General features: G+C 41.1%; 1 protein-coding gene across 10 annotated transcripts in view; it reads right to left on the bottom strand.

Moving 5' to 3' along the window:
• The window catches only part of LOC139418157 (neural cell adhesion molecule 1-like), a 324,778-nt gene that overhangs the window by 16,799 nt on the left and 281,665 nt on the right, over positions 1-26,314 (bottom strand). For 3 of the 10 annotated variants that reach the window (XM_071167388.1, XM_071167394.1, XM_071167389.1), the window contains 5 exons: positions 25,366-25,380; positions 25,049-25,084; positions 21,397-21,444; positions 13,877-14,001; positions 13,287-13,467 (listed from right to left, as the gene is read on the bottom strand). In XM_071167388.1, coding sequence (XP_071023489.1) covers positions 13,287-13,467; positions 13,877-14,001; positions 21,397-21,444; positions 25,049-25,084; positions 25,366-25,380 — 405 coding nt within the window. Of the gene's footprint in view, positions 1-7,856; positions 9,191-13,286; positions 13,468-13,876; positions 14,002-21,396; positions 21,445-25,048; positions 25,085-25,365; positions 25,381-26,314 lie in introns of those variants that run through there. The other 7 variants (XM_071167392.1, XM_071167393.1, XM_071167395.1 and 4 more) reach the window with 4 other exon arrangements.

Raw genomic sequence — 26,314 nt, 5'->3', positions numbered from 1 at the left:
TTTTGTACACCAGCTTAAAACACCTGAAAATGCTAAATTGTTGGTTATTAAAAATATATGTCACAGCGATTTAGATGGGACACTATATATTGCTTACTTTGACAGATAAACTAAAATTAGGCAAACTATTCGAACTTTAGCAACCAGGAAATCACAGAGCGATTTCTTCATATTGCACCCTTTATTAAAAAATTCAAGCAAAGTGCTCATTCCCATTGAAATAAATTGAGAGCATTCCTTCCAAATTACCAGGATGCCTGGGTCTTATCTTACTGTAATACACAACGTGATTTTGGCAAACAGTAGGCAATGTTTGTGCTCCAGGATCAATAAAATATGTTTAAGGAGACTAATTGAGACTTGGCTGCATGGAAAGGACCGCAAGGCGCTACAGAGGGTAGTGCGTACGGCCCAGTACATCCCTGGGGCCAAGCTTCCTCTATGCCTGGTGGTGTCAGAGGAAGGCCCTAAAAATTGTCAAAGACTCCAGCCATCCTAGTCATAGACTGTTCTCTCTGCTACCGCATGGCAAGCGGTACCGGAGCATCTAGGTCCAAAAAGCAGTCTTGGCCCCAAGCCAAATAGCTACCCAGACTATTTACATTGACCCCCCTTTTTTTTATTAGAATTTATTTTTACGCTACTACTACTCGCTCTTTATTATCTATGCAGTCACTTTATCCCTACCCACATGTACTGTACATATTACACATGGCTCACTGGAGAGACGCTATCGGAGTCGGTGCAGCCAGCTGGTTTCTCCACGCATCGCGCCGACAGAAACAAACATCTTTCTGGTAAGAAGAGGGGCGGGGGCGTATGCTTCATGGTTAACGTGACGTGGTGTGGCCACAACAACATACAGGAACTCAAGTCCTTCTGTTCACCTGATTTAGAATTCCTCACAATCAAATGTCGACCGCATTATCTACCAAGGCAATTCTCTTCGATTATAATCACAGCCGTATATATTCCCCCCCAAGAAGACACATCGATGGCTCTGAACGAACTTTATTTGAGTCTTTGCAAACTGGAATCCATATATCCGGAGGCTGCATTCATTGTAGCTGGGGATTTTAACAAGGCTAATCTGAAAACAAGACTCCCTAAATTGTATCAGCATATCGATTGCGCAACCAGGGCTGGAAAAACCTTGGATCATTGCTATTCTAACTTCCGCGACGCATATAAGGCCCTGCCCCGCTCTCCTTTCGGAAAAGCTGACCACGACTCCATTTTGTTGATCCCTGCCTACAGACAGAAACTAAAACAAGAAGCTCCCGCGCTGAGGTCTGTTCAACGCTGGTCCGACCAATCTGATTCCACACTCCAAGACTGCTTCCATCACGTGGACTGGGATATGCGTCAGACAACAACATTGACGAATACGCTGATTCGGTGAGCGAGTTCATTAGAACGTGCGTTGAAGATGTCGTTCACATAGCAACGATTAAAACATTCCCAAACCAGAAACCGTGGATTGATGGCAGCATTCGCGTGAAACTGAAAGCGCGAACCACTGCTTTTAATCAGGGCAAGGTGACCGGAAACATGACCGAATACAAACAGTGTAACTATTCCCTCCGCAAGGCAATCAAACAAGCTAAGCTTCAGTATGGAGACAAAGTAGAATCTCAATTCAACGGCTCAGACACAAGAGGTATGTGGCAGGGTCTACAGTCAGTCACGGACCAGGATGTCTTGCTCCCAGGCAGACTAAATAACTTTTTTGCCCGTTTTGAGGACAATATAGTGCCACTGACACGGCCCGCAACTAAAACATCCAGACTCTCCTTCACTGCAGCCGACGTGAGGAAAACATTTAAACGTGTCAACCCTCGCAAGGCTGCAGGCCCAGACGGCATCCCCAGCCGCGCCCTCAGAGCAGGCGCAAACCAGCTGGCTGGTGTGTTTACGGACATATTCAATCAATCCCTATCCCAGTCTGTTGTTCCCACATGCTTCAAGAGGGCCACCATTGTTCCTGTTCCCAAGAAAGCTAAGGTAACTGAGCTAAACGACTACAGCCCCGTAGCACTCACTTCGGTCAGCATGAGGTGCTTTGATAGACTAGTCAAGGACCATATCACCTCCACCCTACCTGACACCCTAGACCCACTCCAATTTGCTTACCGCCCAAATAGGTCCACAGACGATGCAATCTCAACCACACTGCACACTGCCCTAACCCATCTGGACAAGAGGAATACCTATGTGAGAATGCTGTTCATCGACTACAGCTCGGCATTTAACACCATAGTGCCCTCGAAGCTCGTCATCAAGCTCGAGACCCTGGGTCTCGACCCCGTCCTGTGCAACTGGGTACTGGACTTCCTGACGGGCCGGCCCCAGGTAGTGAGGGTAGGCAACAACATCTCCACCCCGCTGATCCTCAACACTGGGGCCCCACAAGGGTGCGTCCTGAGCCCTCTCCTGTACTCCCTGTTCACCCACGACTGCGTGGCCACATGATCAAGTTTGCGGACGACACAACAGTGGTAGACTTGATTACCAACAACGACGAGACGGCCTACAGGGAGGAGGTGAGGGCCCTCGGAGTGTGGTGTCAGGAAAATAACCTCACACTCAACGTCAACAAAACTAAGGAGATGATTGTGGACTTCAGGAAACAGCAGAGGGAACACCCCCCTATCCACATCGATGGAATAGTAGTGGAGATGGTAGTAAGTTTTAAGTTCCTCGGCGTACACATCACAGACAAACTGAATTGGTCCACCCACACAGACAGCATCGTGAAGAAGGCGCAGCAGCGCCTCTTCAACCTCAGGAGGCTGAAGAAATTCGGCTTGTCACCAAAAGCACTCACAAACTTCTGCAGATGCACAATCGAGAGCATCCTGTCGGGCTGTATCACCGCCTGGTACGGCAACTGCTCCGCCCACAACCGTAAGGCTCTCCAGAGGGTAGTGAGGTCTGCACAACGCATCACCGGGGGCAAACTACCTGCCCTCCAGGACACCTACACCACCCGATGTCACAGGAAGGCCATAAAGATCATCAAGGACAACAACCACCCGAGCCACTGCCTGTTCACCCCGCTATCATCCAGAAGCGAGGTCAGTACAGGTGCATCAAAGCTGGGACCGAGAGACTGAAAAACAGCTTCTATCTCAAGGCCATCAGACTGTTAAACAGCCACCACTAACATTGAGTGGCTGCTGCCAACACACTGACTCAACTCCAGCCACTTTAATAATGGGAATTGATGGGAAATTATGTAAAATATATCACTAGCCACTTTAAACATTGCTACCTAATATAATGTTTACATACCCTACATTATTCATCTCATATGTATATGTATATACTGTACTCTATATCATCTACTGCATCTTTATGTAATACATGTATCACTAGCCACTTTAACTATGCCACTTTGTTTACATACTCATCTCATATGTATATACTGCACTCAATACCATCTACTGTATCTTGCCTATGCCGCTCTGTACCATCACTCATTCATATATATTTATGTACATATTCTTTATCCCCTTACACTTGTGTCTATAAGGTAGTAGTTTTGGAATTGTTAGCTAGATTACTTGTTGGTTATTACTGCATTGTCGGAACTAGAAGCACAAGCATTTCGCTACACTCGCATTAACATCTGCTAACCATGTGCATGTGACAAATAAATTTGATTACCTCGACTAACCTATACCCCCGCACATTTATTCGGTACCGTTACCCCATGTACTGTATATAGCCTCCTTATTTTGCTACTTTTTAAAATGTATTTAGTCAGTATTTTCTTAACTCTTATTTTTCTTAAAAATACATTGTTGTTTAACTTCTTATGGCTGCAGGGGCAGTATTGAGTAGCTTGGATGAAAGGTACACAGAGGTGCCCAGAGTAAACGGCCTGCTCCTCAGTCCCAGTTGCTAATATATGCATATTATTAGTATTGGATAGAAAACACTATGAAGTTTCTAAAACTGTTTGAATGATGTCTGTGAGTATAACAGAACTCATATGGCAGGCAAATCCAAACAGGAAGTGGGAAATCTGAGGTTGGTCGATTTTCAACCCAGCCCCCATTGAATACACAGTGGGATATGGATAAAGTTGCACTTCCTAGGGCTTCCACTAGATGTCAACCATCATTATAAACTTGAATGAAGCTTCTACTGTGTCGTGGAGCCGGATGGGAGCTGTTTGAGTCAGTGGTCTGGCAGAGAGCCAGGTCCTGGTCACGAGCATTTCACATGATAGCGACCTGTGTTCCATGGCTTCTCTACAGACATAGGAGTTCTCCGGTTGGAACTTTATTGAAGATTTATGATAACAACATCCTAAAGATTGATTCTATACTTAGTTTGACAAGTTTCTTCGACCTGTAATATAACTTTTTGAAGTTTTGTCCGACGTTCGGCTGGACCTGCACGAGCGTTTGGATTTGTGTACTAAACGCGCTAACAAAAGTATCTACTTGGACATAAATAATGGACATTATCAAACAAATCAAGCATTTATTGTGGAACTAGTATTCCTGGGAGTGCATTCTGATGAAGATCATCAAAGGTAAGGGAATATTTATAATGTGATTTCTGATTTCTGTTGACTCCAACATGGCAGATAATTTTATTTATTTTCTGAGCGCCGTCTCAGATTATTGCATGGTTTTCTTTTTCCGTAAAGTTTTTTTGAAATCTGACACAGCGGTTGCATTAAGAAGAGGTATATCTATATTTCCATGTCTAACAGTTGTATTTATCAACATTTATAATGAGAATTTCTGTAAAATGATGTGGCTCTCTGCAATATCACCGGATGTTTTTGGAACTAGTGAACGTAACGCGGCAATGTATACTGAGATTTTTTTAAATATAAATATGAATTTTATCAAACAAAACATACATGTATTGTGTAACATGAAGTCCTATGAGTGTCATCTAATGAAGATCATCAAAGGTTAGTGATTAACCTTATCTCTATTTGTGCGTTTTGTGACTCCTCTCTTTGGCTGGAATTTTTCTGTGAGTTGGTGGGGACCTAACATAATCGTTTGTGGTGCTTTCGCTGTAAAGCCTATTTGAAATCGGACACTGTGGTGGGATTAACAACAATATTACCTTTAAAACGGTATAAAATACATGTATGTTTGAGGAATTTTATTTATGAGATTTCTGTAGTTTTGAATTTGGCGCCCTGCACTTTCACTGGCTGTTGTCAAATCGATCCCGTTAACGGGATTGCAGAAGTTTAAGGGCTTGTAAGTAAGCATTTAACAGTACTTGTATTCGGCGCATGTGACAAATAACATTTGATGATTTGATTTGTGTACATTTATGCAAATCCACTCGACACTGGTACCTTGAAAGGGAGGATACTTTGTGTGGCAGAAACACAAATTCAGACACACACTTTAATTTATGTATTTGTAGACTTGTAGCGTCTAGTCAGACTAGAGCTTACTGTATCTGTCACTGATTGTCCTTCTTTGAAATCATGTTGTTGACTGCATATTGTAATTCCACCAGTCTATATTACGCATAAAGAGGGATGATATGACAGTAGTAAAAAAAATATACTGGCAATAGTTGACAAAGATTTAGCACCATGCAGTGCAGTACTGTATCTATATTCCAATATCTTGCAAATGGTATGTTCAAATAATATAAAAATCTCATCAGGGAAAACATCGGAAATGGTCGTAAGTGTCATTACCTGAGTGAGTCACCAGATTTGAGTCAAAATGGATACCCATGGCATACATTTCTATAAGTCTAGCACAGAGTATAGTGCAACTGAGAGTTGAGATGTGTGCTTTCTGCCTCTGCTGGAATGGCTTTAATGATGCCGTTGTTGATATAAACCTCAATATACCCCTCATATGGCTACAGCTAATGTATTGGAGGGCAGCTCATTTATTAATACCATGCACCAGGGAGCTGATAGGAACATACTTTTCAGCGACTGCAGCAGTGCTAGGGAACAACTCAAAGAAAGTCCTGGCAAATCGTTTTAGCCTAGTATAAACAGCACCATCAGGTAGTTACCATGACAATCATTCAATCAGTATTTATATTCACAGTATATAACATCCTCCCAGCCAAGTAAAAACGCTTTGAGAAATGAAAGCCCAGTGGCCTCACATAGTGTATACCAGGGATCATTAACTAGATTCAGCCACAGGGGGCGAAACATACACTACCATTCAACAGTTTGGGGTCACTTAGAAATGTCCATGTTTCTGAAAGAAAATCACATTTGTATTTTTTTTGTCCATTAAAATAACATCAAATTGATCAGAAATACAGTGTAGACATTGTTAATGTTGTAAATGACTACTGTAGCTGGAAACATCGTATTTTTAATGAAATATCTACATCGGCGTACAGAGGCCCATTATCAGCAACCATCACTCCTGTGTTCCAATTACACATTGTGTTAGCTAATCAAAGTTGATCATTTTAAAAGGCTAATTGATCATTAGAAAACCCTTTTGCAATTGTGTTCGCACAGCTGAAAAGTGTTGTGTGATTAAAGAAGCAATAAAACTGGCCTTCTTTAGACTAATAAAGGCTATTCCATGCGAGAAATTGCCAAGAAACTGAAGATCTCGTACAACGCTGTGTACTATTCTCTTCACAGAACAAACTGGCTCTAACCAGGATAGAAAGAGGAGTGGGAGGCCCCAGTGCACAAGTGAGCAAGAGGACAAGTACATTAGAGTGTCTAGTTTGAGAAACAGATGCCTCGCAAGTCCTCAACTGGCAGCTTCATTAAATAGTACCCGCAAAACACCAGTCTCAACATCAACAGTGATAAGGTGACTCCGGGATGCTGGCCTTCTAGAGGCATAAGACCTCTGAAGGGCGGTAGAGGCGCTGAGTACAGCTGAGCGGCCAATTGTTATTTCCTCTCACACTAATTGGCCATATTCTCCAAAAGTCTATAAAGTTGAGTCACCCTCTGTGGCGGCAGTAGCTCCGACAGGCAACTCTTTATTTACTGCCATTGCTAAGAGCAGGAGAGAGACTAAGCATTCACCTGCAGGGCAGAGTTATGATGCTTGTTTTCCCGCCGTTCTGTCTACATCTTAAAAAGTGCGATAAATCACATCACACATTTTAACACAGATGGGGTCGGCTCACAAAGCTTTCTTGGAAACTGAGAAACACAGAGACATGCAATGTCAGCACAGAGCATCAAATATTTGTAACAGACATTCAGGTGTTTGCCGCACATTTCTCAGATCATCCTGCTGATACCAAACAGAATACAGGAAGTAGGAGAGTCAATAACACCATTAATAAAAAGAGATTAGTCATTACCCTATGAAGCATTAGTGTCCTAACCAGCGGGCAACATTTGGCATGGGATGTCATAATGTTGTCGTTCTCTGATTGTAAACTGGTTATCTGGTCAAATAGAACCAGGTTTTGCTGTCTTTTTCATGGCATCAATATGCCTGGGAAATACATAATACTTTGTTATCTGGTCAGATAACTAGATTACAACCAGGTTATCTGGTCATTTGTAATTTTACAATCATTATGCAACCTGACTATGTAGGGCACTAAAGACGACGGCCTGACATCATTGCAACCTGTTTTGCCCTCTGGGTATGACTTTGCATAGTAGTACAGTACGGTTAAGGTATTGCATGGATTCAAAAAGTGAACATATGGGTACCCACACAGGTTCAAAACGATCCACAATAGTGTGCTCCTTATCTCTAGACATATTACTCTCCCTACTTGATATCATAAAAGTGACTAGTTTCAACTCAACCTGCTGTCGCCTATGAAAACTTGGCGGGCGTCTTTAAGGAGTAGCACTTGCTTGTATGAAAGAAGAACCAAACAATGGGATTGGCACATGCGAACCCAGGAGCCAAACTCCAGGCGCATCACTTTATTACCTTCAGAGTCAATTAAAAAATCTGAGTTTTGAACAAAGGACATTGATCTCTCTTTCCCATGGCAGGGTGTTTTCAGTGCAGTCAGACTTTAGGGACAGTCCTAACCTTGGTTTACAACCCCATGATATATGACACTTTGTTCAAGTATCAGACGAGCACAAGATATGGGCTAAAACAAACTTAGCATTTCTGAGGATGAACAGTCAACAGAAGTCAGCACTGTGTCACACTCTTGCATTTCAGTATGCAAGTCTCGAGCTCTAGCTGTTATTTTTTCAAAAAAAGTCATAACACACTATTTTATCATTTCTTCTTAAAACCTACAATGATTACAGCATGGAAACACACTGGTATGTACCTACAAAAATGTGTCATAGAATGTAATCATTTCACATTATTGAAAATGACTGACAGATTTTAGTTGTAAACAGCTGTAGCATTAATTTTGAGCATTTTCTGTTTTCAGGTAAAAAGAGAACAAAAGAAACAACAAAAAGAACAGCCTATATTTTGTTCTGAAGATCTTTTGAAAATATTATGTACACTTTGTCACAAAACATCATTTGAATGACCTTCAAACGGACAAGGCAGTAGCTTGTTCTTCATTGAATCATCCCGTTCAAAACAAGTCTTGACTATGAAAAGAAATGAGAAGACGTAAGAAACTTGTTATGATCTTCATGACTTATCTTAACCGATGCATGATCTTCATGACTTATCTTAACCGATGCATGATCTTCATGACTTATCTTAACCGATGCATGATCTTCATGACTTATCTTAACCAATGCAAAAATCTTCTGAAAAATCTGCCTTCCCTGTTATGTAAAGTGGGAACAATGACAATTGGAGCTTTTATCCAAATACACAAGGTAAGCACTGTTTTTTTTTCTACAATGTCCCAATATGACTCATGTCCATTGTGTGGTATAACATAACTTTTTCAATGCTGCCTTATTCAAATCCATAATTTTTACTTTATGTAAAATAAAAATGTATGACAAAAAAAATCTAAAACATTCAGAATGATATAAGTACCAAGCACCCCATTTGAACCCTTTAACATAAAACTGATATCTTGATTATTCGTCTTTTGTGTGTGTGTGTGTGTGTGTGTGTGTATATATGTCTGCACAAGGTTCAAAAGGCATAAAAAACAAAGGGGTCTGGCCGAGATTTGAAGGCAAAGCTATCCTCTCTCCTTAAGCGAAACCCAGTTTATGAGAGCAAGAACACAGTCAGCATGGAGAGGATGAGAGATGCCAGAGTGTATTTCACACACAAGCAACCAAGGGTAGCTGAGACCACAAAAACACGGGCAGAACCACACAAAACACAAAGATTGTTCACAGATATTCACAGTAAAAACGTGGAAAATAAAAGTTTACACCAAAAAAACAACAACAATTTAGTGTATGACAAACGTAAAGGTCCAGAGGTGCCCAAGACCACACATGAAGACAGCACAAGGAGAGAAGGGGAGGTGGGAGAGAAATAGGAAAAGGGAGAGAGAAAAAAGAGAGATAGAAAATAGGTCAGAAACACAGAAACGCAAGTTCGAAAAGTTCATTGAGACTAAACAAGGGAATAAAAAAGGAAATCCAAGCAAGTTAGAGGATCAAAGTAAAAAATAAAATCAATAGCATGTTAGTAGCACAACAAATGAAGTGTATCACAGCAAGCAAAGGTGAAAGGTCAGAGAATAGTTAAAGGTGCTGCGTGATGGGAAATATCGACAGAGACACATATATTTCAGCAATATGGCCCGAGGAGGTCGGGTATATGGCCAATATACCACGGCAAAGGGCTGTTCTGAAGCACGACACAACGCGGATTGCCTGGATACAGCACTTAGCCGTGGTATAATATTGGCCATATACTCGACCCCCTTCTGGCCTTATTGCTTATACTACACACTCCCAAAGTGCCTTATTGCAATTATAAACTGGTTACCAAGATAATTAGAACAGTAAACAAGTAATTTTGTGTCATACCCGTGGTAGATTGTCAGATATACCACAGCTTTCAGCCAATCAGCATCCAGGACCCAAACTACCCGGTTTATAATAACACATATAGGACATTCTCCCTGGTTAATTAACAACAGGTGTGTTCTCACAACAATTACAGTACAGATCATACTGTTTGTATAATTTAAATAATGGGCAAGCCCCTGGATGTGAGATCACATCAAGGAGAGAGTAATTAAATCGAATTCTCCATGCGGAAGAGTTGCCCAAGCAAAACACACATTCAAAAATAAAAACTGGTTACAATGTCAAGGCGATATCAAATGGCAGGTGAAATGGATTAATGGGTGATCTCATGTTACTAAAACTGCAAAAGTGATTTGCTTTTGAATAGCTTTACTCCATGTCAATCTTAGCCAGGGAGATTTGGATTGGTCAATTTAGGACTCCAGTGACCCTTGAACGCTCAGTATTGAGCACGCTCAAAATATCAATCCTTCCAGGAGACGTGAAAACAAGTGGGTCAGTATTTTCTTTATTCAACCTTACCTTGTTTTTAACTTGACCTGCACTGAGGAACATCGATTGAAGTTTACTTTTTCTAATATATATATATATATACTGTATATATACAGACAGTACCAGTCAAAAGTTTGGATACACCTTCAAGGGTTCAAGGGTTTTTCTTTATTTTTACAATTTTCTAGAGAGTGTGCAAAGCTGTCATCACTGCAAAGCGTGACTAGTTTGAAAAATCTCAAATACAAAATAAATGTTGATTTGCTTAACATTTTGTTGGTTACTACATGATTCCATATGTGTTATTTAATAGTTTTGATGTCTTCACTATTATTCTACAATGTAGAAAAGACAAAAAAATAAAGAAAAACCCTTGAATGAGTAGGTGTGTTCAAACTTTTGACTGGAACTGTATGAAGAGGATAAAGTCAACAAAAATAGTAAACTTCATATCATATGCACTCACTTATATTTATTTAGCTAATAAGTTGCATAGCCAATATATAACACAGAGTGAGTCTGGATTTATGACACAGCAGCTGTTTTTGGCCACATTTACCAATAACAGCTGTGGACCTTACGTCAGTGCAGATGTTTAGCTTAAAAATATACCCCCCTTTTTTTTCCTCAAACACCCACACGCTTCGCATAAAAACAACTGGCACTGGCATTAGCACTGCAACACGAGTAGTGGCAAAATAACTCAAATGAAAAAATTTAATAAAGAAGTACATAAAAAGGGAACTTGGACGGTGTCCGTGAACCTGCTCTGGTGGAATAATGAGTGATCCAAACCTCCCACTGCTACAGTATATGGATGGTTCCCACAAAGTGCGTGAAAAAGCCGGTCCCTGTGCCATGCACTGGCTGTTAGATGCCTGTTAGGTCTCAAGTAAAGCATTAACACATTAATCCTATTGAAGCGTCACCATGCAAGACTGGAGGCTGCATCCCCACGGAGGCTGCATCCCCACAGAGCCAAGGCACATATTCAGGTCAGTAAATACAGCAGTGAGCCTGAACTGAGACCCATTAAACCTGGCGTTGAAATAGAAAGACAGACAGAAAGAGAAAAAAAGAGAAAAAGAAAGAGAGATAGAGGAGAGCAAGATGGAGAGACACTGACTTTTGATCCTCTTTCATTGAAACATCAAAAAAGCCAGAGAGAGAGAATGTGCATGGGATAAATTGCAAGAGAGAGGAAGCATGGAAGATGGGGAAAAAGAGAGCTCAAAAGAGATAGAGGGAGTTACCAATAGAGGCATAAGAAAGAGAAAAAGACAGAAGGGAGGTGGAAAAGTAAGAGAGACAAAAACATATAGATGAAGAGAAAGAGATAAATAGAAAGAGACAGGTTCCAAGCTCAGGTTTGGTCAGTGGGGAGGCAACCCAAGTTAAAATGCAAACCTCTCAGGCCACAACACTGTCAACAGAGCATCAGCTGACCGTGACCACCAAGGCAGGGGCATCGCTATGGACTTGAAGAGAATGTTCTAGGCCTGACAGATACAATTTGTCCTGACATTATTGCTCACTGAACCTGTGCAGCAGTGTCAGCCAATACGTTATAGGCCTGCAGAGACCAAAGGACTAATCTCACTCTACAGCAGGGCTGTTCAATTTCCGGTCCTGGAGGCCGAAACACCATTTTTTGTTTCTACTTGGTACTTAATTCCACTCTGGTGCTCCTAGGTCTAAAACAGTCCCTTATTAGATGGAGAGGATGAAAAACAGAAGTGTTTTGGCCTTCCAGGACCCATATTGAACAGCCCTACCCTACGGCAACAAAGACTCACAGTGGGCAAAAATATTCTGCCTAAAACAGTGAGACTAAAATGCTGTTCGTGTTGCGCGCGCAAGAGTTGCGAAAATAATGTTACACATACATGTTATTAAACCATTTCTTCCAGACTGCTCGCGTGAGTCAACGAGCATCTGCGTAGCCAGGTGCTAAGTCCCGCCTCGCCCATCTCCTGCAAGTCCCAACTCTCCCATCTCCTCATTGGTTTTTAGGAGCATATACCCAGGTGGGTGATTGAAAGCTAAGCTGAGATGCATCTTAAAGTTGGTTGCCAACTGGCATATAAAGTCCACAGAAGAAGACTAAGACTGAAGGAGGAGAGATTACTAGAAACTAACTAGGTTTCCCCTTTTATCTGTGGATTAATTGTCAGAGTAGAGAACACTTGATTTTGTGTGACTCAAAATTGAGATCCAGGAATGTTTAATTATATCCCAGGACAAATTAGCTAGCAATACCAAGCTAGCTAGCGAGCTAAATGTCCATGAATGTGTTTCGTACTGTCTCCAAATTAATATAGTTGGTTCAGAATTTGTTTTGATATATCAACCTGATCGCATTTGGTGTGGATGGACAAAATCAACATGCGTACAGACGCACTTGCGTGCCCGGTGTAGTCAGCATGTAACTGCCACAGTCTTTGTTCAATTCTTATCTTATCACCCCAAAGCTTTGTCCAATGGTGGGAAAAGTGTTTCCAGATTAATAAATATGATCGCTGAGGTAGCCCTGACAGAAGTTAGAAGAGGACTCTGCTACTCTGTTCTTTATCTGTCTAACTTTTGTATTTCCCCACCTTCTTTTGGGATGAACAACTTGATGAGGGTGTGCCGATTACAACTCCACCTTCAAATCAAGAACGAATGAAAATATCATCCAGCAGAAAGGTTCAAACCAATCAATTACCCCAACAGGTTAACCCAACATATCAGGACAGAGGAATGACGTCTATATCTGTGTCAGCACTACGGTTGTCTCAAGACCTGACTAGAAGTCCATTTGGGTGAAGCACTGGAGGAATAAACATAGATACATCTGGTCACGGTGGCAGTGTTTCTGTTGGCAGTGTGTGTGTCGTTGAGGTGCAGGGTGGGGGGGCAGTACCTGGGATGGCGGTAGGCTCTGCTGCAGTCCTAAAGGAGATGGTGCCGGGCTGGGACTTGCCCTGCTGGTTCTCAGCCACCACGTAGACTTCATACTCTGTGTTCCAGTCCAGACTGCTCAGCACCACGTACTCACTGCCATGGGGCAGACGGATCTCCGGCTTCCAGTCCGAAACGTGCTTCTAGGGAGGGTCGCAGAAAAGGGGGGTGAAACACTCAGACAGGACTCAGACATCCGTGGCTATGACACTCAAGCAAACTGCCCATCACTTTATATCACTGTAAAATCTTTCTATGCATTCAAACTTATTTGGCCATCCATGAATCTTCCTACATGAATCCCTAACCATTTATTAATCTAGGCATAAACACAATAGTGATCTGTTGTCAATCTATTCAAATCATATGATCCATTCCTCAGTTCTTCATATGTATATCCATAAGTCTATGTGCGTTTTGCTAAACTGAAATCATCACAGTACAATCAAACAGGGGAGATACGTAATAAATACTCTGAAAATCATATTTTTGGGGAAAACCAGGAAGCAAAGCGGTATACACAGCGTTACCTCCTTGTCCTGTCATACTCACAGCCCTGTATCTGATCAGGTAATGTTTGATGGGCGAGCCCCCATCGTCCTGCTTGATCCAGTTGACCTTGAGGGCGTTGCCCATGGTCTGCAGCTTGCCCTCCAGCTTAGGGGGACTGGGCTCCCCTAAACGGGACATAGCGGGACACCGCGGTCAGTCAGTTACCATGGCATCGACCTACATGCTCAGCTCAGTCTCCTGCCCTTGGCCCTTAATGCAGGTGGCATGGCTGAATGCATCTGTCCCTCATCAAAGCTCATTGTCGGAGAACCAACACACGTTCCCACTCTGCCCCATCGCTTCAGGAGCCCAAACCACTGTGGGATACGCACTTATTGTCCATCCCTTTACTCTGGTTTTTGTGTATTTACTGCTTTAAATTGCATACATCTAGAGGACAAATGGATTGTCTTTATAGTGGCAGTGGCAGAGGATGTTACAAGACGATACAATTAAGTTTTGTCCCTCATATACTCAAGGGCGGTTTTATGACAGAGGGACAGTGGGTAGTGGGGTGAGGGCCGTGGGTAGTGGGGTGAGCTGATGGGAATATGTAATTCTCCTTCAGGTGCAGCTCGTTATCTGGCCTCTCCTCCAGACTAATGACAGGGACACAGGCTAATTATCCTCCTCATCTTGATTAGACATGTTACTCTATTACATTTAATAACATAATCATGATCTGCTGGGAAGGGAGGGTTGGAGTGTTCCAGCATGTGTACAGTATGTGTGTGTGTGTGCACCTTTTGAGAGTGCCTGTGTTCCTGTCTAATGATGTTAGCGTTCAAATTTACAGCCATGTCACCTCAGTCAAAGAGAGTTTAGGGAGGAGACTTCAATCACCATAACTCATTCATCATGGGCACATTGGTTACACACAGTTGGCGGTGTGAATATGCTATTAAAATAGCTCACAGAATGTTACATACAGCTCCAGTATTCTACTCCCCACTATCACTAACCGCCCAAAAGGTGGTATCAGGTTTCAATTGGCTGCTGCAGCACATCTGCAATGTACACCGAATTGCTTGTTTTTTGCTGAGATCAAAGGAGATTATTTACTGTCCCATTTGTATGTATTATTTTCTGACATTTTGCAGTCAGACACCCTGACCTTAGGTCACAACTGGTACAAGTTTTGAAGCTCAGTGCCAATCTTGAGGGAGCATTGTTGCCCATGATCACCCTGATGATATTTAACCACCAATGAACTCTGAGAGCAGATCATTCCCACAGAGGGCAGTGAAAGAGCAGTTGACAACAGAAATGGTTCCAGGCATTCTGAAAGAAACCTATGGAAGTGCAGGAGGAAATATTAATGTTGGACTTTCAATTATCCTTCAGCATGGAAGTCTGTTTGGACCACCTCCTTTGACTTCAGCCAAAATAAGGTAAGAAAAATAAGAAATCATAGGGTTAAAGACAGGCAGTTGAAACCTGCTCCACTTTTGCCCACCCGATCAAGTGGATCTTGGCCTAAAGCTCCCTGACTTCAACCTGACTGAATCCTATGATGATTGGATTGTATTTTGGATTTTTATCCTCTACCCTGGCCCTGAAAAGCTGAGTACTTTCTTTCATTTTTATTTAAATTGAGTTGTATCTTAATTAATGACACTTGAAACATTAATTGCAGGGATTACACAATTAGTCAATTAGGCATGCGTGAAGGCACTTGTTCTTGATCTCAGATTTTCTGATTACATTCTCTTGAAAATGCATTAGAATAAATAGTCTTGGAGTAAGCATGATATGATGCCGGAATTGAAATAAACAGGGTTAGTGATAAGAAAAAGTGGCATGTACAGAGAGTTATATTCTTAGTTTATCCAGTCATGAGCATCATTCCCAGTTAGGTGAGGTTTTTCCAAATGCTAAGAAGAAAGAAGAGCCATTAAGGTTATACATGAATTAGAGATATTAACAAAAACATGCTCTTTCATGCAAACACCATATTTTATTCAATATGTAGTGATTCGGGGAGATTTTGAAGTATCAATTTGTGATAGTCGCATGATCATGCCCATTTTCATCTGATGCAACAATAACTCAACCTTTTTATTGGTCTCCCTAAATAAATACTGTACAGATAGCATTACTTTAAGTGTGTCTGCACAGTAGTGCATACATACGTCATATCAATTTCTGAACGTTACATTAGACAAAAAGGTTTTATTTGTCAGATCCTTTACTCTAACTGACATGAACTGACATGGTTAAAGGCAATTATGTTCTGGAGTAAATAACACTTGAGCTACCTTCACTGAATCACCTAAATTCTTATTCACTTTTTCAGCTCCTTTAAAGACATCCCTGCATGTGTGAACAAATGAGCTTATTGATAGGTTTGTTGTGCCCAAATGCAATGGAAATATTATTGTCACACCAGATGGGTTAAAGAACTCATGAATTGTAAATGGGACTGTAAGTTTTCAGTCTGTATCAATACATGTGAATAACATAGAGGCACTCTGGAAGACAAACACAGACAGACAGACAGGGCATACTGTACATGCAGACAGGCCAGAACTTCCTGTCTGGTGAGACAGTTGAAAAGAAACAAGGAAATTGGAGGAAAGAGGAGTGAACTTGCATGCATGCAGTAATGTGGGGTGAATACCACTGTTAGTCTGTCCAGAAAAGCATTCTGGGAGACAGAGTTTGAAAAGGAATTAACTCCATGGATGAGTAGGTCAATCCAGGTAATATACAATTCAATGAGAGTGCGATGCAGTTGCTATAGGTGATGGTTTTAAAAAAAAGTGCTTTAAAAATATGTTCTGTTTGCATATGATAGCCATTGGAGGCACCAAAAAAGAAAACTCTAGAAAATAAATCAGGGTTAGAGGTCAACCATTTGCTTATCTTCAACTTCATTATGTAATGCTCACTGATAGCTATATAGCAGCATATTTAATATATTATGTGATGTATAGCTTTTAAGAAGGCAAAGAGGGAAATATACACCTCTCATAAAAATGTGAATTATACCCTGTCTTTTAGTGGTATACCAAGTAAGCATACACAAATCTACATACAATTGTAGTAATATGATTGGATAGAATGCAGGTTGACCTAAGGTCAAAATCTATTCAATGGTTGCTCTCTATTGTTCTATCAAAGTAGATTATTTTAGCTTAAAATCAAATCGATGTTTCCCACTGCTGCTTGTTGATATAATACGAATTGACTAAACAGAACAAAAAAAATTACCTTCTGTTCACCAACGAAGACGACATCATCAGCACCATGCAAGAGCCACATGACAAAGTCATATGATACGCAGGCACATGATTGGTTGAAAGGAAAGTGGAGGGGGGGTCACATGGAAAATACAAAACATTTTTAAATTATGTAAACATGGGTAAGGTACAAAACAATAAGAAAGTTAAAGACAAAATGATACAAAACAGAAACACAAATGACAAAAAGAAATACATAAGTTCACAATAGAACTTCTTTACACATCAAATAGACATAGAAAACATGTACAGCAACTAGATACATGAAGCATTTTAAGACATCCAGTTTCGGGTTTTCAGTGTATTGAATAGATATGTCATGACCAGGAATAAGCAGGCTCATATAGGCAGGTTAAGATATGTCACTGTAATGTTTTTGTGTGAACTAGATGCCAATTCCATCAAATGCTGTCCGTCCAAATTTGCCTCATGCATCTTTCTTTGAAACAGTATTTCCTCTGGACTGGAATTCATGCGAATATACATTTTTCATACTTTTTCATATTTCTACACAAACAAAATAATGGCTTTATATGAGACTGTAATATATATTTAGGAAAACTCTTGACCTTAAAGTGTCTTCATAGAACCTTGTTTTCTGTGTACATTGTACATTTTGGCTCCAACCAAGTTGTGTAAAAAAAAAAGGAAACCAGAGGAAACTCTGCAGTATTGACAATACTGATTGACAAAGCACATTGTCAAATGTCATATGTGCAACTAAATATGGTATATGACAACAACAATATGACCACATTTGCGGGTGGGGGGGTTGATCAGCAACAGAGGAGATAGCTAAGGGGGGGGGGGGGGGGGGGGGGGGGGGTGATCAGCAACAGAGGAGATAGCTAAAGGGGGGGGGGGGTGATCAGCAACAGATGAGATAGCTAAATGAGATAGCTGAAGTCCTCACACATTGTAGGACTTCAGGGTACATACTGTATCTCTGAGGGCATATTGTCAAAATGTATGGCCTCGATGTATGAGAATGCAGAATAAACCCATACCATAGTATAAAGTCCCATACTTTAAGAAATAATGTATATATGTTCATAGAGGAAATAAACATGAATCACAGCAACGCTGAGTGGACTCTGAACCTTGTTTAATGAATTATAAACATCATTAGACATGCAACATACTTACTCCAATTACCTAGTATCAAATGCATATAAAGAACGCCCACTTGTTAACACACCTGAAGCCTTGAGGAAAAATCCCTCATGCCATTTTTCACATTTAGCTAACTAGAATACTAATCACACGTGAAGGCAATCAGTATTGAATAATGACTGATTTGTTAATATTAGTTACATAGAGCCTATAAGCTCAACAACTTATCATTCTACAGGTGAGTCAAAATCTAATTAGTAACTAATTGACCAGTGTTATTATACAGCTGTTATATGATGCATATTGGTCAGCCTGGTACATGACCTACAAAATAGTTCCTCAGGCTTCCTTATATTTTTCACAGTAGATAGATACCAGCAATTCAACAAATACATAGTACACACACACACACACACACACACACACACACACACACACACACACACACACACACACACACACACACACACACACACACACACACACACACACGAGGACCCAATGTTGACCCATAGCAGCTTCCTAATTTACAGCCAATCAAATCATCTATGTTTATCCTAACAATACCTTAGGGAAACCTGATTTACCTTTCCCGAACCTGTATGTAGCCTTTACCTCTCCCAAGAGCATGAAACATATGGCTAGGTTACCAATGTGGGAACTTCAAAATCCTCATTAAAACACACTATCCTGCAAACAAACCACGTTTTCTAATCAATCTTATCAGTAACTATCATCAACAACCATGAGTCTCAGTAACATGATATACAAGAGCATAGCTTTATCTTATAATAGGAAGTTGCTCATCTATGCCTCTCATTCTTTGCCACCAGAGAATTTTATGAATCCCCCCCCCCCCTTTCTTCCTTCTCTTTTCATGAGTCACAGGATTTATGTTAGGACAGATTAACATCCCTACTGTTATTCATAAATCTGTTAAAGATACTGGGAAAATTTAAGTCCTGGGCCCAGTTTCCCAAAAGCATCTTAAGGCTAAACTCATCGTAAGAACCTTCGTAGGAGCATCGTTAAATCACCGAGTTGTTTCCTAAAAACATCATTATTAACATTGTACTTGAAAACGCTCGTAATCTAACACCTGCATTAGACCACTCTTAGAACAGCTAAATGCATCATTATATGCTTTTTTTTGCCCTGTTATCCTCTCTTTTTTTAAATCAAAGATCAGTTATCTTTCAGAAATCCCCAGTCTGTCAGAATAATCTTTTTTGTTTTGCTGTCTGTCAAACCAGGCTCCCTTAGATACAAGTACACTATATATACAAAAGTATGTGGACACCTCTTCAATTGAGTGTATTTGGCTATTTCAGTCACACCCGTTGCTGACAGGTGTATAAAATCAAGCACCTAGCCATGCAATCTCCATAGACAATCATTGGCAGTAGAATGGCCTTACTGAAGAGGTCAGTGACTTTCAACATGGCACCGTCATAGGATACCACCTTTCCAGCAGGTCAGTTCGTCAAATTTCTGCCCTGCTCGAGTTGGGTCAACTGTAAGTTCTGTTATTGTGAAGTGAAAACATCTAGGAGCAACAACGGCTCAGCCGCAAAGTGGTAGGCCACACAAGCTCAGAGAACGGTACCGCCGAGTGCTGAAGCGTGTAGTGTGTAAAAATTGTCTGTCCTAGGTTGCAACACTCACTACGGAGTTCAAAACATCTTCTGGAAGCAACGTCAGCCCAAGAACTGTTCATCAGGAGCTTCATGAAATGGGTTTCCATGGCCGAGCAGGGCACACAAGCCTAAGATCACAATGCGCAATCGGCTGGAGTGGTGTAAAGCTCGCTGCCATTGGACTCTGGGGCAGTGGAAATGTGTTCTTTGGAGTGATTAATCACGCTTCACCATCTGGCAGTCCGACAGACGAATCTTGGTTTGGCGGATGCCGGGAGCTACCTGCTCGTACGCATAGTGCTAACTGTAAAGTTTGGTGGAGGAGGAATAACGGTCTGGGGCTGTTTTTCATGGTTCGGACTAGGACCGTTAGATCAAGTGAAGGGAAATCTTAAAAGTACAGCATATAATGACATTCTAGACGATTCTGTGCTTCCAACCTTGTGGCAACAGTTTGGGGAAGGCGCTTTGCTGTTTCAGCATGACAATGCCCCCGTGCACAAAGCGAGGTCCATACAGAAATGGTTTGTCGAGATCTGCGAGCCAGGCATAGGCGCCCAACATCAGTGGCCAACCTCACTAATGCTCTTGTGGCCCTCCAGCAATGTTCCAACATCTAGTAGAAAGCCTTCCAAGAAGAGTGGAGGCTGTTATAGCAGCAAAGGGGGGACCAACTCCATGTTAATGACCATGATTTTGGAATGAGATGTTCGGCGAGCAGGTGTCCACATACCTCTGGTCATCTAGTGTATATGAAATGCACTCTGTCATGGTTAGCCATGGAACACCCCAAATATTACCTGACGTCACTGTCAATACCATAGCCGCCAGGGGAAAGACAGAAGAGGTCAATGAAGGGAGCTGCCTACATCTTAGAAGAGTGTTCAGACATAACACCTGGCATAGCCGAGGAGCCACAGATGCACAGACAGGAAGAAAGACAGAGAATGGAATGTACAAAATAAAGAGACTAGCTATATATCTAAAGGGCAGAGAAGCTCTAGGTGTGCTAAAGCTAATGGTGGAGATGTTAGTTAATGGCAGGACGGTAGCGCCCTTCTTTAGACTAATCAGACAACATGCAGTAGTGTTAGCTAATGTGACAGTGATCAATCCTGTAATCAGATGTGTGCTGCATGCTGCACTGCACTGCTTCGACATTAAAGAAGAATGTCTGTAAAACCCACTCTAAATTCCTTGAAATCAAACACACGCCAAACTGTGGGGGCCGATACCATGCGTTTGGGGTTAACTGAATTCATATCAAGTAGAGGGCAACCTGTTTTAAGTAGAGGGCAACCTGTTTCTTGCTGGTTAGTCAGTGGAACTGTACTAAGGATTGAGGCAGTGAGCAGAGTCAGTGACTGCCTGACTGTCTCTCTGTATCACTGACCAACCCTATAACTAATAACAGTACAGCAGTAGCTCCTCGTCTCTAAAGCGGAGCGAGTAGCACTAAGCAGTGTGAGACCAAGCAGGCATAGAGAGGGATATTGGGGGGTAGAGGGAGACACACCGGCATACTCACTAAGGGCTGCACTGGTTGAAGGAATGAAGGTTGGTGTCACTGACGAAACTGCAAGATGGTGAAAACATGGTGAGAGGTGCCCGCGATTCCCCAGAGAGGGCAGTGCAAGTCGTTAGTGTTATAGACGACTGAACATCCTGATGTCAGAGCACCCCCTCGGTACACATCAGTCATCCACCACCATAGAGCGTCATATCGACTTTCAGATAAGGCTTATGCTGAGCAGCATGAAACACCTCATGAACAAGAGCACTTCAAAATCATGATGTACAGTACAACATCACATTCACCATAAGAATGTGTCATACCACAACCTGAGATGCTGCTATTATGGAACGTATTTAACTGTGTTTTATCATTAAAATCAGCTGGAATCTACATTGTACTGTAATAAACTAAAGTTTCACACTCCTTTAACGTACACTATCATATTCTTATCTCATTAGGAACACCAGCAGGTAGCCCTGTAAATTCTAAATACATATTGACCTCCCCACATTAAAATTCCTAAGAGCAGAAGATGAGTTTCCATAAGCCTTGTTTGAAGCAGGTAGTATAGCTGTTGGTCTATGTTTGACAATTATCATTAGAATTGAACCCACTTTATCAACACAATTCATTTCAACCAAGCTGCTTTCTCAAGATAATCATGAGTCATTACCCACAAGGTAGGTGTTCTTGTAAAAACCACCGATTTGTGCAGACTCATGACAATGAAAATGTATCATTGGTAGTCAGCTGAAAATAGTTATATGAGAAACTATTCTCTTGTAAGACTCAATTAACTGTGAACATCTAAAATCTTGTTATTAGTGACAAAAGCATATTGTGTAAGTGAACCATAAAATGGACTATCAATGTACAATACGCCTAATTTACCAGGCTCTATTTGTACACAAGTGAGGGTAGAACTGTCTAGGGGAACCTAAGTTGTTGCTTCAAGTGGGTCAGGCTTTCCTTAGATATACTGTAAATGAGGTGAGGAATGGTATGGCAGACAAAGACACCAAATGATAAAAGCAACACTGCGGCCATTGACAGAACAACTCCAACCAGAGTGAAAAAGACTTGGTAGAACACTGTCAATTTAAAAATGAGAAATGTTTTAATTTGAAATTTAATTTGAAAAAAGCATGCCTGCTTTTGACATGATATTTGCAAGAAACGCTCATAAGCCATCGACTTCGCAAAGAAGCTTCACACTGCTTGACTGCCTTTAAGTTGTCATCAGTTCAGAAACAGAAGTACAATCAGAAATTCAGTTGTGTCACCGGTTAGAATTTGAGTGATAATCCGTCTTGCATGAGCAGGCCAGCAACTATGTCTGGCAAACCGCAGATATTGCAAACCACATATTTGTGGTAAAGTCCATTGCAGATAATACATTTTGAGAGAATGCAAAAATGACCTAAAGAAAAATCTTCTTAACCTTTTAATTATTAATAGGGATTCGGTCCGCACAAGCATGCTGGGGAGAGACGGACGCTTAGAGCAGACTGGAAATCACATTTTGGAATAGCTACATAATAACCAATAAACACATTTTTTTTCACTGCAATTGCATAAAAGCTGAGAGGCAGCCGAGGTATTTATAGCCAGGTTTCCATGGGTTTCTGAAAAACCAATTCGTTGAAAAATGCCAAGAGACAGGGTGAAGGAGGCTGAGCCATCCCTTAAAAAGGCATACTCACTCTCCAATTACGTCAGATCACCAGCTGGAATGCTGCGTGAGTGTGTTGGGAGCATTTTGTGAGGTAGCTGCTGTTGTATATATAATTTGAGGTGTGGTTGCTGACGTTAGAACAGTCTCCATAGTTTATTCCACCACCTCAGCCTCGACCACCATGGCCGGTTTACTGGTGACTTCCTCTACCTACAGAGGTAAAACCCCCTTATACATGCAATCTACAGAGTTGTCCTCAAGGCTATTGCCATGGGTCACTGGGTCTTTGTTGCCTTGACTGGAGCGAGGATATGTGTTGTCAAGGCTACAGGAACAGCTGTGTTACCCGCTGCCCTCTGTGGGTCATCAGGTGGAGTCCCCAGAGGGAAACGGGAACCTCAACACAGGGGGCTCTGTCTCTGACATGGTACCCATGACTACACCTCCCTGGTCCTCAGCTTTGGTTGAAATGTCCTGGGGATCTAGTTAGGAACCTTGAGCATCGGGTTAGCCCTTAGAGAATCGACATATCCCTTTGCAGGTTCTGTGGACACCTGGCTTACCTTTTATTCTAGTAGGAATTCTATAACAATGGTATGACACAGAAATGTACAAGAGAGCATTCACTATGGCCCATCTTGTAAAGCCTGAGTCCTCCTAACTAGTACTATGACACACACGCCTGCACACACAAACCAATTAAAGGAGATTAATTTAAAACTTGTATAACATAATTATATTAAATATATATGATCATATGTTTTTAAAGTATATATTTCATTACATGCCATTTCATATCAACAGCTTTTGTCTAGATTTACAAGTTGTCCCTTACACCCTGGAAATACAGTAGTACTGTAATACAGTAGTACTCATACAACAGAGAAGACTAAAGTCTATGCCATCCCTGTGCTCCTGGCTAGTCATGCAGGCCCTGAGGAATGTTAAGTGTGTGTTTGGAGTGTTCCAACCATTATCCCACCAATCACCTCTCCCATCCAGGCAGGTTAGCCTCCACAATAAAAACAGATGATGGTATCCATCTCCTCCAAACATAACAACATAAGAGAATCAGCATAATTATGAGATATTGTCTTTGTTGCGCTTCTCTGCCTTTGTACTAGGGTCTTATGAGGGGTAAAAATAGGCTTCTCTGTAATGTTGCCTCACACTGTCATGGCTGAGCAGAGATGCAATAAACCCGGTGGAAAAGCTGATGCCCGGTGAATTAGGGATGCCTTAAAGGGATACTTCAGAATTTTGCCCATTTTTGGCAGAGTCAGATTAGCTTGTGGATACCATTTTTATGTCTCGTGTGCAGTTTGAAGGAAGTTGCTGACTAGTGTTAATGCAATTGCTAACTATCATTAGTGCAATGACTGGAAGTCTATGGTAACTGCTAGCATACTAGTAGATACAATAGACTTCCAGTCATTGTGCTAATGCTAGTTAGCATTGGCTCACAAAACTACCACTTAACTTCCTTCATACTGGATGCAGATTGCCAAAATCCCAAAGTATCCCTTTATGAACGGCAACAAACCATCAAACCCAACCACGGCTGGATCCTGTCTGTTGCCGATATCTCAGACTACATTTAAATTGTGCCACATAAACAATGAGTCATCATTGAGAAACTAATGGCACTGAATATTTATATTTCCCTTTGGCTGATAATGCGGCTCAGTTCTTTGTCTTTGTTTGTATACGCTGCTGTATGGGCAATAACACTGTCCAACATGTTGTTATTGCTCATTATGTTCATACGAATTACTGAGTATCTGTACAATTGGCTAAGGCTTGAGTGACTATTTTAAGTCAATCAGGGGTCAATCAGTTCACTGTACAAAGGGAGAGGGGACAAGATGCACACGGGAGAAGCAAGTGGCTAAAAATGAGCTATGGAACTATGTGATTGCACGGTACATGATCACTCATGTATTACATGCTCAAAGTCTGCTTAGAAACTACAACATGACTGAAACAAACCTGAGTCCACGTTAGAGTAATGAAATGGTATGCCGTCTGGAAATGTTTGAGACAAGAGTTATTGTGTGAACGTTTTAATTTATTGAAAGCAAATACCAAAATGCTCCAATCAAAGCTTTGAGGTAATGGCCAAGTAGAATTCTTAATTCAATGAGATAACGAAACAAAGCAAATTCAATTGTCCATTGAAAATATGTTTTTTCATCTATAAAACTAGCAATTGTTAATTCAGTTTTTTACATAAATGTTTAAAATAAATGGATGAAATGAAAACAGTCAAAGAAAAGGATGCAAAGACAGGCAGACGAGAAACTTACTTGTGAAAGTATAGCCTGGGAAGTCCAATTGAACAAAAATAGATGGGTAAAGATGAACAAAATCAGAAGAAACAGAAACAATTAAAACAGAAATGTACAAAAATGGTAGAAGATGACTGTCCTGTCACTTCACAACTAAATATGAACCATGATAAACAGTGATAATGGGATAGTTCACTTTGGTAAAGTATACAATGTCTTCAGAAAGTATTCACGCACCTTGACATATTCCACATTATGTTGTGTTACAGCCTGAATTCAAAATGGATTCAAAACATCTACACACAATACCCTAAAAGGACAAATTGAAAACAAGTTTTTAGAAAGTTTTGAAAATGTATTGAAAATTAAATACAGAAATATCAAATTTACACAAGTATTCACAAAAAAAAAAAGGTGCTTCTACTACAAAGTACTGACTCGGGGGGAGTCAGTACTTTGTAGTAGAAGCACCTTTTGGCAGCGATTACAGCTGTGAGTCTTTCTGGCTACGTCTCTAAGAGCTTTCCACACTTGGATTGTGCAACATTTGCCCATTATTCTTTTAAAAATTCTTCAAGTTCTGTCAAATTGGTTGTTGATCATTGCTAGACAACCATTTTCAGGTCTTGCCATAGATTTTCAATACGATTTAAGTAAAAACTGTAAACTGGTCACTCAGGAACATTCACTATCTTCTTGGTTGGCAACTCCAGTTGGCCTTGTGTTTTAGGTTATTGTCCTTCTGAATTCATCTCCCAGTGTCTGGAGGAAAACAGAGGGAACCAGGTTTTCCTCTAGGATTTTGCCTGTGCTTAGCTCCATATTGCTTATTTTTTATCCCGAAAAACTTCCCAGTCCTTAACAATTACAACAAAACCCATAAGATGATGCAGCCACCACTATGCTTAAACATATGGAGAGTGGTACTCAGTAATGGGTTGTATTGGATTTGCCCCAAACATAACAC

Source organism: Oncorhynchus clarkii, chromosome 10, assembly GCF_045791955.1.
Source record: "Oncorhynchus clarkii lewisi isolate Uvic-CL-2024 chromosome 10, UVic_Ocla_1.0, whole genome shotgun sequence".
NCBI classification, from domain to species: Eukaryota; Metazoa; Chordata; class Actinopteri; order Salmoniformes; family Salmonidae; genus Oncorhynchus; species Oncorhynchus clarkii.
This window is presented reverse-complemented; position numbering and strand designations above follow the sequence as displayed.